At 43.6% G+C, this 15,212-nt stretch overlaps 1 protein-coding gene across 1 annotated transcript in view; it reads right to left on the bottom strand.

The window, feature by feature from the left end:
- Positions 1 to 2,656, bottom strand: part of Tmem26 (transmembrane protein 26) — a 47,969-nt gene extending 45,313 nt beyond the window's left edge. The window contains exon 1 of the mRNA XM_051153192.1: positions 2,378 to 2,656. Coding sequence (XP_051009149.1) covers positions 2,378 to 2,589 — 212 coding nt within the window. The 5' untranslated portion in view covers positions 2,590 to 2,656. The remainder of the gene's footprint in view (positions 1 to 2,377) is intronic.
- Between the last annotated feature and the right edge of the window lie 12,556 nt (positions 2,657 to 15,212).

The raw sequence follows: 15,212 nt of genomic DNA, 5'->3' as shown, positions 1-15,212 counted from the left end.
GTGTATATTTTTAGAAGCCCATTATTTTTATTTTTCTCATACCTGCTTGGGGGTTTTATCTACAGTACGTATGTTTGCAACCTCAAAGTGTAGCGCGGGTATTGGGTGGAACTAAGAGAAGATCATCTGCATCGCTTTGCAAACACTCATTCGTCCCTAAGCTTTTATCATAAGCCAGATGTATCCACTTTTCCCTCTGCTTGCTTTCAAATATTAGTCAGTATGGCTATCAAGCCAGCAGACTTTCTCTTGAGCCAGTGCTCAGATACACAACACATGGCACAGATCTACAGTTTAAAATAGAAGATTTTTCCCCCACCATTTTTGTACTCCGAACCAACGGTCACTCCTTTAAAGTTCTTTTTATTACACAAGAATAAGCTGTGTCTAGCTGATACTTTAATATATAATATTCTAATATGAAAGAAATGAACAAGTCAGGATATATAGGAAGCCTCTTATGATCCATTAACCATCAACATATATATATATATATATATATATATATATATATATATATATATATATATATATTCACATAACTCTTCAACAATCTGTGAAGTACATATTTGCAGATCTGAAGCTGAAGCCTACAGACACTAGGTGACTTCCTTGAGGTAACACAGGAAGTAAGAAGGAATGCCCACTGTCTACTCCATTTTAACTTCAACTCCTCTTCATTGGCAGCGTGGCTCCGCCTACCCAGTAACCTGATTCACGGACACTCCTACTTTTTGTCCAGATGATTTATTTTTTTTTCCTTCTTGGATGTGTAAGTGCCACGACAGCCTGACTCAGCAGTCACCATACACACAAGAGACTAATGTTGCACCAATCCAGAATGGCTTTGGCCTCCTCTTGGGGACAAAGGGGTTACTTCAGGTTTTGCAGAGCTGGCTCTTCTCTGACTCTGAGGTTGACATTTGTTCCACAAGTGCTCATGGTTGGTGTCAGGAAAGTTCTTTTTGAGGGGCCTCAGACTTCCTCCTGGGACAGAAGCTATGCCTGCTCTACTGTATTACAAGTATGCAGTAAAAAAAAAAATAAAATAAATCGTCAGATTTATTCAGATTTATATTATGGGATGTGTGGGGTGATCTTACACTTTCTCCCCCTTTTGTTTCTCTTCTTTTCCAGGAGGTCTTCTTTTGGGAAGAGAATAGCATTTTTCTTTGTGATACCAAGAAGTCAGATTAGAAATAGCCACAAATGCCTCAAGCTTAGTAAACTGTTGGGGGGGGGGGGGATGCTGGGAAGCACTATGTCCATTCTTGCTCTGCTAGCTATCCCAGGCCCTCCAAGGACTTTAGTATTGACGATTCTAGATGTTTTTTCAAAAGAGCAGGGCTTTTAAGTTGTGTTCACATCGTCTTTAAAGGTAGACAATTTTCTCCCATGGTGACTATGAAATATACAACCTTTCCGCACTCTGTTGATGGCTACTACAACAGCAAAGTACAAGCCTTTTAGTAAATGAACTAATACGACCTTCTCCTTCCTTGAGGAAAAATACCTCATTTGGAAAAGTTTGAGAGACAGAACTTCCCTGGAAGGTAAAGGTGGGCAGCTAGGGGTGCTCTTTGCAAATGGCCAGGCAATCTTTGTGTCAGCCGGTCCACTTCCCTTAGGTGTACAGGAGGAATTGTAGCCTTCAGCAGAACCTGAGTTTCAATGCTGAGGTTAAGACCAAACCACCACCTGCTGGTCCCCTCCTCCAGTATCTCTACCCTGTGTATGTAGGGAGGCTGCCAAGCGCCCAAGCCACCAAACCCAGACACCTGAAACTGGTTCCACAGCGGAGAGCCAAGGACCTTTGCGGTTGGAAGAAATTGGAAGTGGCTAAAACCGCGGGGCGCAGCCTGGGCTGCCAAGAAGGGAAGGGGCTAAAACCAAAGGCAGGGGAGGGGGAAGGGGAGGAATCCAGGGAGCCACTAGGCAGTGGACACTTCGGGGAGCAGTCACCTCTGGGAGGATCGCAGATGGCTAGCAAGGCACCCCTACTCTTGCGCGTACATCCAGGACTAGTCAGTCTAGGTTTCATGTTCCAACTTAGAAAACAGGGCACCCAGCGACCAGCCTCGCTTCTCTAGTGAATAGTCTTAGCTGGTCAGCCAAGTGCCTGTTTATCCGTCTGAACTCTAGCCTTCCCAGCGCAGCGCTGGGACCCAAGGTACCACTGGTGTGCCCAAAAGATGCACGCGCATCCCATGTCCCGGCCAAGCTCCGTGGAAAACCAAACGGGCCAGAATCCCGGAGAGGAAACCACGGACTAAAGGGGGAGGGGGTGGGGGACAAGGTCTTTGGTGCTGCCTGCCAGCACCAGGACGAACAATGCCTAGGACCCTGTGCACCCTCCCTTCCCAGAGCATGTTCTCACCATTTGTAGCCTCTGCCGCGCTTGAACTTGAGGGTGAGCACCATCTCCAGGACCAGCAAGACGTTGAGCAGGGCTAGCAGCCAGTAAGGGTGCTCTTTCTTCACCCAGGTCACTCGCCAGACGGCGACCAGAGAGTGCAATATAAAGAGCAGCCTGGGAACCAGATCCTTGAGCAAGACCAGCCCCTCCATTCTGCCTGTGCGGTCTGCCATCCCGGCGCCTGCGTCGCACCGCCGACCCTGTGGGCAGCACCCTGAGCCGAATAGGAGCAGGACAGCACTGGGAATGTGACTGAGGGGCCGAGTTCCTCCTCACACTCCCGCGCGCAAGACTCCAGTAGGACAGGAGAGCGCCTCTCGCCCCGCCCCTCCAACTTCCAGAGAACTCTTCAAAGACCCGGGTCCAAAGCCAGCTTCTCCTGGCTGCTGGGCTCTGCAGGCATCTGGGACTGCACCACCCAGTCTCCCTCGGGTGTTATTCTGCAGCGCTGCCCATCCTCCTGTGGAGGCTGGGGGCCAGCCTCCATCCCTGCCCTCTTCCCCACCCCTAGGACTCCAGGGAGTCAAGAAAACCTTCACCCGCTCCAAGGAGGTGGATGGAGGTGAGCTGATGGCCAAGGTGCTGCTTGGCTGCAAGGGGGAAGGGGCAGAACACTTCCTTTCTTTGCTTTTTTTTAACCCAAGTGTTCTCTTGATCGCTCCCACATCCAGAGGAGCACAACTGGCTCTCTTGGTGACTCAAAGCTGGGACTCAGGAGAACCAAAGAATCTGCTGTGCAAGCAATTTTAAAACTGAAGTGTCCTTCCTCCGCCCCCCTCCCCCGCACCCTCTCCCCTGCTCTCCCTGCTCCAGTTTAAAGAATTGAAACTTCCCTGAGAACAGAGACAGACAGACAATCTGGCCTTTCCCAGCATCTCCTTCAGTGCCTGGGTAGTAGACCTGGTGTACTTATTCTTTAGCTAGTGACTCCTGGTCTCCTGGAGGTGGAGGCTGGGGGATTGCTGCGAATTTGAGGCCAGTCTGAGCTACAGTGTGAAACCATAACCCGAAAAGATTTAAAGAAAGGCTGCGGCTTTATCTTAGTCTAGGTGCATTTATCTAGCATGGGGGAGGGGGCCAATGCTGGAGAGCATGGGGGAAGGGGAGAGGAGGAGGAGGAGGAGGAGGAGGAGGAGGTGCACATCTTGGGTAAATGAGGTAGAGGTTTGGGATCTAGACCTCTTGAGATGTAGAGCTGTGAGTTAAATTTCTAGAGCCCTGAGTTCAATTTCCAACATCAAAGCCAAAGAAGAAACTGAAGTCAAGGCTTCAAAGCCCTGCCTGACTTTTGTTTCCTTGTTTGATGTCCTCCAGCCTTTTATTTTTATTTTGCAAGGGTTTTGTTGTTGTTGTTGCTGTTGTTTGTTTTGTTTTGTTTGTTTGTTTTTGCTTTTAAACAGAGTCAACATCTCAGTGAAATATATGTGAAAAAAGTTACATGCTTTGTGCATTGAAAGGTTATGCAGCTAGGAGGCAATTGTAAAAACTATTAAGTAAACTTAGTTACTGAAATCTTGCCGGATTTACCTAGGGCCTTCAAAGCTCTGAGAGGCTAACTCCCCCTTTGCTTGGTTACAGAGAGAGTTTAGAAGATGATAGTCAAGGTACTGTGACGCAGGAGTGCTCTCTTGTCCACACAAGAAACATGGAAAGAAAAGTCTACAGGGCACATTATCAGAGACCCATATAAAGGATTCATTGGGCCATAGAGGGTAAACGTGGAGATCATTGCAAGCAGTAAGGAAGTCCCTGCTCATTAGTGATTGAGACTAGGAAAATCAGAAAGGGGCATGAGGAGGAGATAGCCACAGCATTCCTAAGGCCAGTCACACCCTTCAGCAGAAACCAAAGCTAATTCCCCTGGAGCCAAATAAATTGGATTTACTAGGGTTTCCCAGAGAAAGACACTCCATGGAAATTAGACGAGATTGGTAAGAGTGTTAGAAAAGTTTTCAAATATCAGGAACGACTTGCAAGGAAGCATCTGGGCTTGATGAGGGTGATCTTGGACCTTAAAGACCATGGGCCTTTAAATTGGATGCTGTGGGTTAGTGTCATGATTGGCTGCCTTGGATGGGGCAGTGTTTGGTCTTTTGTGGCTCGAATAACTAGATTTTACTGTCTCCACATCTGAGTGTAAAGGGACACTGTTTGTATCCCAATCTGAGGGGACACCCAATTGGCCTTCTCTGCTGTGATGTTTTCTCTTTTTTTCAGCAGGAGGATGCAAAAGTGTGCCTGACAGAGACACCTCTGGTCTCTCATTGGCAGGGAATTCTCTGTCCTCCTTCTGGAAAGGGACATACAACAAGGGACATGTATCCAAGGTCTTGTAGACATTTTTATTGGTTTCTGATTTGAAGGTTTGAGTTGAGTGCAGTCCTTTGTCTGGGTCCGAAAGACAAAATTGTCATTAATGACACTTTAAAAGTTCTTTTCCTTTTCTTCTACATCCTTCTAAATAGAGGTGAAACTCTGAGAAATATGTGGGGAGTCTTCAGCATTGTGTATAGATTTGTGAGCGCATAAAAGCATTAAGCAATTCAAAATGTCCACACTGCTTGACAAATAGTGTGTTGATGTCGCGCCCTTTTGGTATCAGCTGGGGTTATATACAAAATGCCACCACCACCCCTCCATTAGCTCCCCTGTAGCCATAAGCAGAATGGCTTTCTGAATGCAAAGTGAGCACCATTCTTTCTCAGGTTTCTTTTGAAAACCCTGTGATTTGGGTTGCAAGGAAGTAACCCAAGTTCAAGTAAAAAGAGTAGCTGCTGGAGGGAGTGCATGGTCTAAAGAGGAGATAAACTCCCTGAGAACCAGGAACAGGTGATGAGAGCTGGAAGCCGGCTGTGGACTTGAGCGGGATCAGTGATCTCAGAGTTGCAGTGTGTGGATCTCTGCCCAGCAACTCTGACCCTGTTGGTTCCAGCCAAATGTTTCAAGTTGGAAGGGCAATCTATCAACTTCCTTTTAACTCTCCGTGACAGGAGTTATGGGTTGTGTGCAGGAGCATTCCATAGAGGCTCATGTGCTGAAGGCCTGGTCTCTAGTTGATGGTATGGTTGAGAACTGAGTCAATGCAAGTGATCTGAGTTAAAGGATGGATTGATTGCTGCATGGACTCTTGACTGGGTTGACCGTTGGAAGGTTAGTGGAGATGGCAGAAGCTTGGGCCTGATTTCAAGAAATGTCACAGGGCGTGAGATTTTGAAGGTGTACCTTGTCTCCAGACATTCCACTGTCTGTTTCCTGGCATCTATGAGATGAGTGACACGATACTTTACTCTGCCCTCATCATGACATTCTCACCACGGGCCTAGATAACTGAAGTCAGTCAAGTAGTGCTAATGAAAATTCTGAAGCCAGGGGACAAAACACACCATTCCTCCCTTATGTTGTTCACGCTATCTTATCATGGTGTTGAGAGAGTAACTCTCCAGGTCATGTCACCAGCCACTGTGTACACTACCAGTTGACCTCCTTTCAGTCGCTGACCACCCTTACAGAATGAATGCTTTAATGCAGCTTTCCTGGTCCTCCAACATGGGATCCTGGGTAGAGCTGTTTGAGCAGTGGTGGAATGGAAGATGGAAGATATGTTGATGGACACATGTAGAACCGTTCGTATCCGTGTTTACATGCTAGCATAGAATACTTGCCGTAATACAGGTATCCCTGACTCATGGCCGCCTTCAACCTGGCATCTGTACATTTACAGTGGGGGTACCAAGGTTACATTTCTACCCAGGGGTTACCAAATTGCCCACATGTCTATTTACCTTTGTCTTTATATTGTTATTAGGCTTCAGCAGTGAATTTTGTTAAGCTATTTAAAATTGTGAAAAGCTATATAGTTGTGAATTGATATCTTTTTCTTTTCTTTTCTTTTCTTTTCTTTTTTTTTTTTTTTTTTTTTTTTTTTTTTTTTTGCACTGGCTTGTTCTTTCTTGGTGTATACTAGTACCCTTTAAACTATCTTTAATAGTATAATTTGCAGCTTTTAAATAATTCTCTCCTTCTGAATTATTTCTTTCGATTGCCCACATTACTCAATTCCATGTTTCACCATCAGTGTTTTGTATTCTTAAATAACTAAAGATGCCCACATTCTTTTCAAATTTGAAAATCTATGTCTGAGCTACTATAGGATAAAATAAGCTGTGATAGCCAATTTTTACCATCAACTTAATTGGATTTAGAGTCATCTGGGAAAAACACCTTTGAGGGTATTTGTTAGGACAATTTCAGAGCAGTTTAACAAAAGAGGGAAGACTTATTCTAATTCTAGGCAATACCATCTCATAGGCTGTAATCCAGGACTGAATAGACAGGAAAAAGAAAAGAATAGCTGAGCACTGGCCTTCCTCTCTGTTTCCTGGCAACCAGCTCTTGTTCTTCTGCCAGATTCCCTCAACTTGATAGACTGTGGTTTCCCCCAAATTGTATGGGGGATTTTTTTTCTTCCTTAAGTTACATTCTGTCAGGTGTTTTATCACATCAATAACAAAGATGTGTGTGTGTGTGTGTGTGTGTGTGTGTGTGCACACACGTGCGTGCGTGTGCATGTGTGCACACATGCTAATGCCAGAGTGGTTTAAGATTGTGATATATATGGGAAATATACATATATATGGGATATACACATATATACATATACATATATACGTGTGTATGTATATATATGTTAGGGTTAGGTATATATGGGATATACACATATATACATATGCATACACACATACATATACATACATATATACATATGTGTGTGTGTGTGTGTGTGTGTGTGTGTGTGTGTCCCATTTGCTTGTTGTCGATTGCATGAACTGTAGTTGCAGACACATGGGCATGGAACACTTGTGAGACCCATTTCCTTTCAGCGTGCAATGAGGAGGAGCAGGTAACAGTGGCTAGAGTAGCCTGTGATCCAAGCCATACTTCAGAGACCGTCTATCTGCATCTATGCACAGTGGCACTTCTGTTCAGTGTCCTCTACAGCTTGACCTAAATGAAGATCTGTCTCCTGCCCCTTCCTTTAGAGAACTGCTCATATTAGTTTGAGGGGAATCACTGATGGCACCCTTGAGGAAGGTTGGCAGCCATTTCCACTACTCCCGATACTGCTGCTGAGCAAACCAACTGCGACTGCTGTCTGCCCTTGCTGCGTATATACAGTGTCAGCTTGTCCAGCATCCTCTGGGGAGGAAGTGGGTACCTTTGTTGTCTCGGGCTTTCTTGTTTTCTCAGGTTTTTCCACTTTTATGGTTCAACCTATGTTGTGTCCATCTGAAAATTCTTGGGATCCCTTTCCCAATCCTGTGCTTTTCAGCATTGCTTCTATTGTGTTCTTCTGGGTTTACAAACTTTTTCCTAGCATTTTAAAGCTAATGTCTTGGTTTCTGGTTCACAAATTAGGACACAAAACTCACAGACTTATTTACTATCTCAAAATGTGTGGCTTAAACACAAGACAGAACTGCACCTTTCCCAGGAAGGTCATGCTAGAGGAGAAGTAGGACGCTTACAATTAACCTTAGTGATTGTTTAAAAAAAAAAAAAAAAAAGCAACTGTAATTATCAATAGGTGGATAATAGGTGGATTCTCCATTTTTTTTTTTTTTTTTTTTTTTTTTTGGTTTTCGAGACAGGGTTTCTCTGTGTAGCCTTGGCCATCCTGGACTCACTTTGTAGACCAGGCTGGCTTCGAACTCACAGCGATCCACCTGCCTCTGCCTCCCGAGTGCCGGAATTAAAAGCGTGCGCCACCACGCCCGGCCTCCATCTTAAGCGATGTGCCTGTGGTCGGTCACCTCACTGGAGTTGTGATGGTACCCTCTTGTCTATGGTTAGCATTAAACTGCTTAGTATTTTTTTAAAGTGCTTAGAAAAATTCCCAGAATGTAGGCATGTAGCAAATAGTTTGCTAAATAAACAAATGGAATTGTCAAAAGGGTCGAATGAACAGCATGCGAAGCCTACATGCCATTCATCATTGAATTTTCTTCTAAGGCTAGCTTCTTGTGGAGGTAAAAAATAAATAAATAAATAAATAGAAATAAATAAAACCAACACATGATGTTTCTCTGAGCGTAGGAGCTTAATATCTCATTCTGTCATGTGAAGCAAAATCAATATTTGGCCAAACTCCTGCCCCATCTTTTGTGATAAGTAATACTAAAATGGCGCCGGAGTTTTTGCTGCTCTAGTGAGACACACCTCCTAGAACAGCAGAGGAGTTTAATTAGCCTCCAGATCCATCTGGCTGGATTTGAACCCCGGATAGGTTATAAGCAGATAGTGTTCCCTCCTGTGCTCTATTTAAATCCTAACCCCAGAGTCTCAGAAGACGGCTATGTTTAGAACTAAGTCTCCATTGTCCTTGTCCTGCTTGGCCTTAGTGTATAACAATTACAAACAGCAGTAGTTTCCAATGTGACGCTTTCAGACATCTGTACACTACTAGAGGACACACTCCATTACTCTCCCTTAGACCCATCACCCCTTCCCCCTGACCACTTTACTCTTCCTTAATAGTCCTCACCCTACTGACATGCTGTCGTTTTCACATCCGACACATGAGAGGAAACTTACGATGACTGCCCTGAGGCAGCCTTACAAAGATCTCCAGTTCCATGCTTTTTCCTGAAAATGTCCTTGTAGCGTGTAAACCTGTCCCTCTTTTATCCATCTGTCTGTGGGTGTTTCCATCACATGATGCATTTGGTGCCTTCGTGCACATACACAGAAGTGGTAAAGCTGGGCTCCACTCTCCTTTGAGAATCTTGAGAAACCACCATATGGATTTTCTTAAAGGCTGAAGTAGTTAACCAGCCTATGAACAGTGTATCTTTGCCAGCACTCCTTATTTATTTTTCACTCTCTCCATGATAACTATTATGACCGAAATGAGATGGGATTATTATGTAATTTTAATTCACCTTTTCCAGATCACTAATGATATTGAACATCTTTTGTTTTTCATGAATTCACTGGCCTTTTGCACTTTTTAAAACCTTTTTTGTTGGTTCTTTGTAAATTTCACATCATGCACCCCAAATCCCACTCATCTCTCCCTCCGCTCATACCTGTCCTCCACCCCTGCAACCTTCCCCCCACACCAGAGAAATTTTCTCACTATGGATGCTGTAGTGTGTCACAGTGTGTCCCACAGTCATTGCAATGACTTGTTGGCGTGGTACGAGACCTCTCTAGCCTCTGCTGCTCTGTCAATATTGGACCCTCACAGAAATGCCTATGCTGCCCTGCATCATGGAGATTCTGTAGTTTTGAATCTGGGGCACCGAATCTTTCATCAATGTGGTAGATATGGGGTGGACCAATTCAAAGCCCTGGATCTGGGCCTGAAAGGTAGTTGATGTGGGCACCCTACCGCTCCTGCTTTCCTCTCTCGGGGAAACTCGTCAGCAAACCCTGCAACCAAGGCCAACTCTACCTTGCTGCTTAGGTGAGGGGCAGGGACTGCAGGGGGTGAGGGGCGAGGCCAACTCTCACACTCTTATGACCCCATCCTGATCAACTCTCCCAGGTGGCAAGTACAAAACAGAGGGGAGGAGTCTCTCTCTCTCTCTCTCTCTCTCTCTCTCTCTCTCTCTCTCTCTCTCTCTCTCTTTCTCTCTCTCTCTCTCTCTGTGTGTGTGTGTGTGTGTGTGTGTGTGTGTGTGTGTGTGTGTGTGTGTCTGTCTCTCTTTCTCCTCTAGTTAAAGCCACATTCTCAAATCTAGGGCCAGCTCTACTGTTGCACTTCTTTTAAAGTATTGGGTGACATGTTCCTTGTGTTTTAAGTATTTTCAGTTTTTTTTTAATACACATTCTGGATAATTAGTCTATGTTAAATGAGAACCTGGCAGGGTCTCTCTCATTCTGTTGTCTGTTTACTCTCTGTACATTGTTTCTTCTGTTGTGCAATGACTTTTAATTTGACTTAACCATTTGCCGATATTTTTTTTCAGTTATTTAATTTATTAGTGTCTAGTTTATAAAGTAGTTGCCTGGGCTTATATGTTAAGATGTTTGTAGGTTTTTCTATAATAAGGTCAAAGTCCCAGACCTCATGATAAGGTCTTCGTACAAAATAGGAAACAAGGGTCTAGTTTTAATCCTCCATCTGTGGTTTCTTCAGCATCAGTTTTAAGGATGGGGTCTTTAGAAAGATGATAACGGTAGAACATGATCTTGCCTTAGTCATCCATGTTACTACAGCGAAATATTTAGACTGGTTAGTTTATACAAATGTCAATTTGTGTCTTATAATTCTGGGTGCTGGGGAAGTCTCAGGCTCTGGGAGGGTTGTTGGTCCAACAAGCAAGTCTATGTTCAAAAGCATAGGGCAGGATATCACTGAGTTGCAGAGAGCAGGAGTGCAAAACAGAGGAATTCCCTTGCCAAGTGACTGGACAGGGCACCTAACAGGGGCCCCACCTCCCAAACAATATCTTAAATAACTTCTGAATTTGGTAGGGACAACATCAATAAGAGCCTCTGAGCCACAGCAGTCAAGCCAGTAATCTAATCTCATCATTGTCCTCGGGATAAAATGAAATTTGGGGGCCATGGATTCCACAAGAATTAGTTTCAAAAGAAAGAACATGGAGTTAAATAAGATTTAATTAAAATAAGAAAGTAGCTCTCTCTGCATTCTGAGAAGAAAGCAAAGCAAACACATCAGGCCTTAGCCTTTGGCCTGAGACCCTTAGCCTTCAGGACATAGTGTTACCTATGCCATGGAGTCTCCAACAACCATCTCTAACTCCAGTTCCAGGAGATACAACCCCCTCTTCTGTTCTCTAGTGGCATTTTATACACATGGTACATAGACACACATGCCGGCAAAACACCTACATACATAAAAATTAAAATAAACAACTCTTGTAAAAAAGAATGAACTAGTGAGATTTAACTTACAGCTTTTTGATCATGGAGTGAGATCATTTAGCACAAAGCCTGGCTCCTATTAAGGGCTGAGTATAGTCATTATTTTTAATGGCTAAAAGTATTAATTTTTGATAACAATAGATAATATATATGATATTTATAATCACAACAATAATTGTTTTAATTAGAACTGTCTTTGAGATAATCAACAAGCTGGTTTCTCTGTGATTCAAAATTGAGGGGCTCTGTTACGTGTTGTAGCATTTTGAAGTCACAAACTTCTCTCTCTCTCTCTCTCTCTCTCTCTCTCTCTCTCTCTCTCTCTCTGAGGAAATTGTCTTTTAAATTGCTTTTAGTGTTAGGTTTAAAAAGTAGCCACATGACTCTGGTTAAGAGCGCTGATTGCTCTTCTGGAGGACAGGGTTTGATTCTCAACACTCACGTGGCAGCTCACAACCATCTATAATTCCAGTTGCAGGGGTTTCAATGCCCTCTTCTGGCTTCTTTGGATACACTGCATAGACACACATGCAGGCAAAACACCTGTTAATATAAAAAAATCTTTAAAAATTCGATTAAAAACTGGCCATAAATCTTAGGATACATAAAAATTTGAGTGATACAAAAATAACAGCTTGAAAAAGTAAACTTTAGTTTTTAACATGCATTTAAATGGAGATATTTAGTTGTATGGTTCACATACATTTACTTGGTTGACTGGATATTCTGATGTGGCTTTTTCCAAAAGCTGGTTACAACTACAGTATAAAGAAAACACAGCACGGATCATTGAACCCTAACTGCAGCTAACCCTGGGAGCACAAGGACTCCGGAAAGCACAGTAAGATATCGGCTACTGCTCTTTTATATGTAATTTTAAGGAGGTAGTCAGAGTGCTTTGGACAGCCAGTCTTTCAAAGCACCTTCTTCTGCCTCAAGGTTCTTCACTGTGAAGTGGAGCTGAAGGTGACAGTTTCGTCCCTTTCATGATCATTAAAGGAATCAAACCAGGGAAAGATACGAAAATTCTCTATGGTCCAGGTCAATCTGAGCGGTGGTTAGTCATATTGATCGTGCCCGTCCATGCTGCTGATTGAATGACGTTCTACCCAAAATATATCATCTCAGTCTTCCCAGGAGAGACACACCAAAATCAGAGTGAGGGCTTTATTGCAGGCTGTCACTCTAAAAACAGATTGACACACCACACACACAGACACACACACACACACACAGATACACACAAACGTACGTATACACACAGACACATGCATTCACACACATACACACATACACATAAACACACACACCATACACACGCACACATACATACACGCACACATACACACACAAACACATACACACACGCACACACACGCACATACACACACACACATACACACAAACACATACACACGTGCACACACACATGGAGATACACACACGCACACACACGCATATACACACACACACACATACACATACATACACACATGCGTACACACACGCACATACACACACAGACACACACACACACACACACACACACACACACACCAGTTAAAACTGAAAGGATATGGCTAGGAAATGGCATACTATGTCTAGAATGTGATTCTGGAACACAAAAATGGTATTACTTATAAGAACTATTGAAATTCATGTATGGCTGAGAGAGTTTGGTAAGCATAGTAACAGCAAATCAATCTTGACTCCATCTTGGTGGGAAATGTAGCTTAATAACGTAAAACAAAAGCAAAGAAAACTTTTGAGTGAAGGGGCATAAAGAAAATGCTATTGTTTTCACAAATCTTCTGTGATTCTAAAACTATTATCAAAGTTAAAATGTATTCTTAAAAAGATTAATTCAGTGGGACGAGAAGGAGAACGAACAGTCACAAATGTCAGAGAGTGTCGTGGAGAGGAAGGAAGTGGGGAGGAAGGAAGGAAGAAGGGGGAGGAAGGGGAGAGGAAGTGGGGAGGAAGGGAGGCAGAGAGATGGGGGGAAAGTCAGCATGAGGCCAGGCTGCACAACACACACGTGAAATTGTGTCAGAGCGTATTCAGTTCATTCAAAGTGTTAAGATGTTAAGTGGCATATAAATAAAATTGTCCATTAGTAACACTGAAATACTGGTCCCACGGCCAGGGCACTAAAAGCCAATAGATGTTTAAGTCTACCCTACAAAATAGTATGGTGTTTATACTACCTGTCACGTGTGAATTCCTGCTGTGTACTTTTCAGTCTTCCATAGGCCGCTCATGGTCCCTAATACAAGTCATACACTGAACGCTGCGTTCTTAGACTGCATGCGCAGTCAAGGGAATATGGCAAGAAGAATGGGCTGCCCACGTTCAGTGCAGATGCACTGTGTAGTTTCAGCTACACAGCACGAGCACGCACAAGCTGCAGGTCAATGTCCGTGCAAGTGCTTGAGGGAAGCTGAGAGCCCCTGAAATGGCAAGGACATGCAGGGACTCCCCACCATGGCATGTTTCATGTATACTCAGCAGGGTCCTTGACAACACAAATATTTCAAGTCTTGCTTAGTGGAAATGGATAAAGTCTTAAGCTTTTGGTTCTCAGTACAGTGACTCCAAGGATTAGGAAGCCGTGCATAGGAAGGGCCGATGGCACATAATTTTACTTGGTTATTTCATGATATTTGAAATCAACTTATGAGGTAAATTTTTATCGTTAGGAGTTGTCAACTAAAAGAAGTGTTATGTAGCATGATAATTTTAGATTTCAGATTTGATTTTCAGGGGAAGAATCTCTGTGTTGTTGCTGTTATAATCATCATCACCACCACCACCACCACCACCACCATCATCATCATCATCATCATGGACCAAAGTGGTACCTTGACATGGCAATGGACACAGTCTTTACCTAATCTAACCTTGCAAGTGTAAACTGAGGCACTAAAAGGGCATTTGATAAAAGTAAAAACCTATCTTTTGACAGCATTAGGAATGTGAATCAAAACATCTGTTCTTAATAACACATAAAGTTCTAAAAAAAATAGGAGTGTATCTATGTATATCTATAATTTAAATAAAACACACACATGTTTTTTATTTTTTAGGAAAAAAAGTGTGTGAGCCTGGGACATTCCTGCTGTGGATCTGTTCATCTTGTTTTTGTTCTTCTTTGTTTCATTAGTTAGTTAGTTTGTTTATTTGTTTGTTTGGCATGCTGGACAATGATTTCAGGGTCTTGTGGGTTCCAGGAAAGCTCTCTAACACTGAGCTGTACTCCCAGATAGTTGGCTTATTTGGGTTTTGATTTTGGTTCAGACTTTTAAGGGAATATAGCCAGGCTCTGTTAAAAAAGAAAGTGTGATGATTTTTAAAAAACAGATAAGTACACTGTCTCTTTAAAGGACAGATTTTCACTAAGCATTGCATGACTCAAATCTGGCCTCTTAACTCAAGGACCTCACAACAGGAGACAGACAACCGGTTTATGACACAGTGTCCTTGTCCCTGAGAGAAGGATATACACGTGTCCTGCGTCCTGGGAAGGCTCCAAGGAGTGTCACCCAACCCAAGTGTGGGACCAGCCTTAAGAAACTCCTGGAGAAGAGCGACCAGTGGAGGAGAAGCCTTCAAAGATGAGAGAGGAGTTAAGGGGAGAGGGGAGACAAATGCAGATGGGAGAAACAGCACCATATCCACTGAGATCGCAGGGAGGAAGGAAGGAAGGGTGTAGGTGGAGATAAAGCAAAGACTGGAGGGAGACAGGAAGTTGGCCTGAGTCAGCTCTGATGACCTCAGTCATCAGTCTGAAGTAGGGCGTAAGGTTGTTATGTGAAAGGAGGGGTAGGGGCTGAGAGGGGGAAACAGAGGAGCCTGGGTAAGGTTTGAGTTTGACTCTGTGGACCCAAAGGCCGAGTCTATGCAG

Source organism: Acomys russatus, chromosome 11, assembly GCF_903995435.1.
Source record: "Acomys russatus chromosome 11, mAcoRus1.1, whole genome shotgun sequence".
NCBI lineage: Eukaryota > Metazoa > Chordata > Mammalia > Rodentia > Muridae > Acomys > Acomys russatus.
Note: the sequence above shows the minus strand (reverse complement) of the source record. Positions and strands in the feature narration are given on the sequence as shown.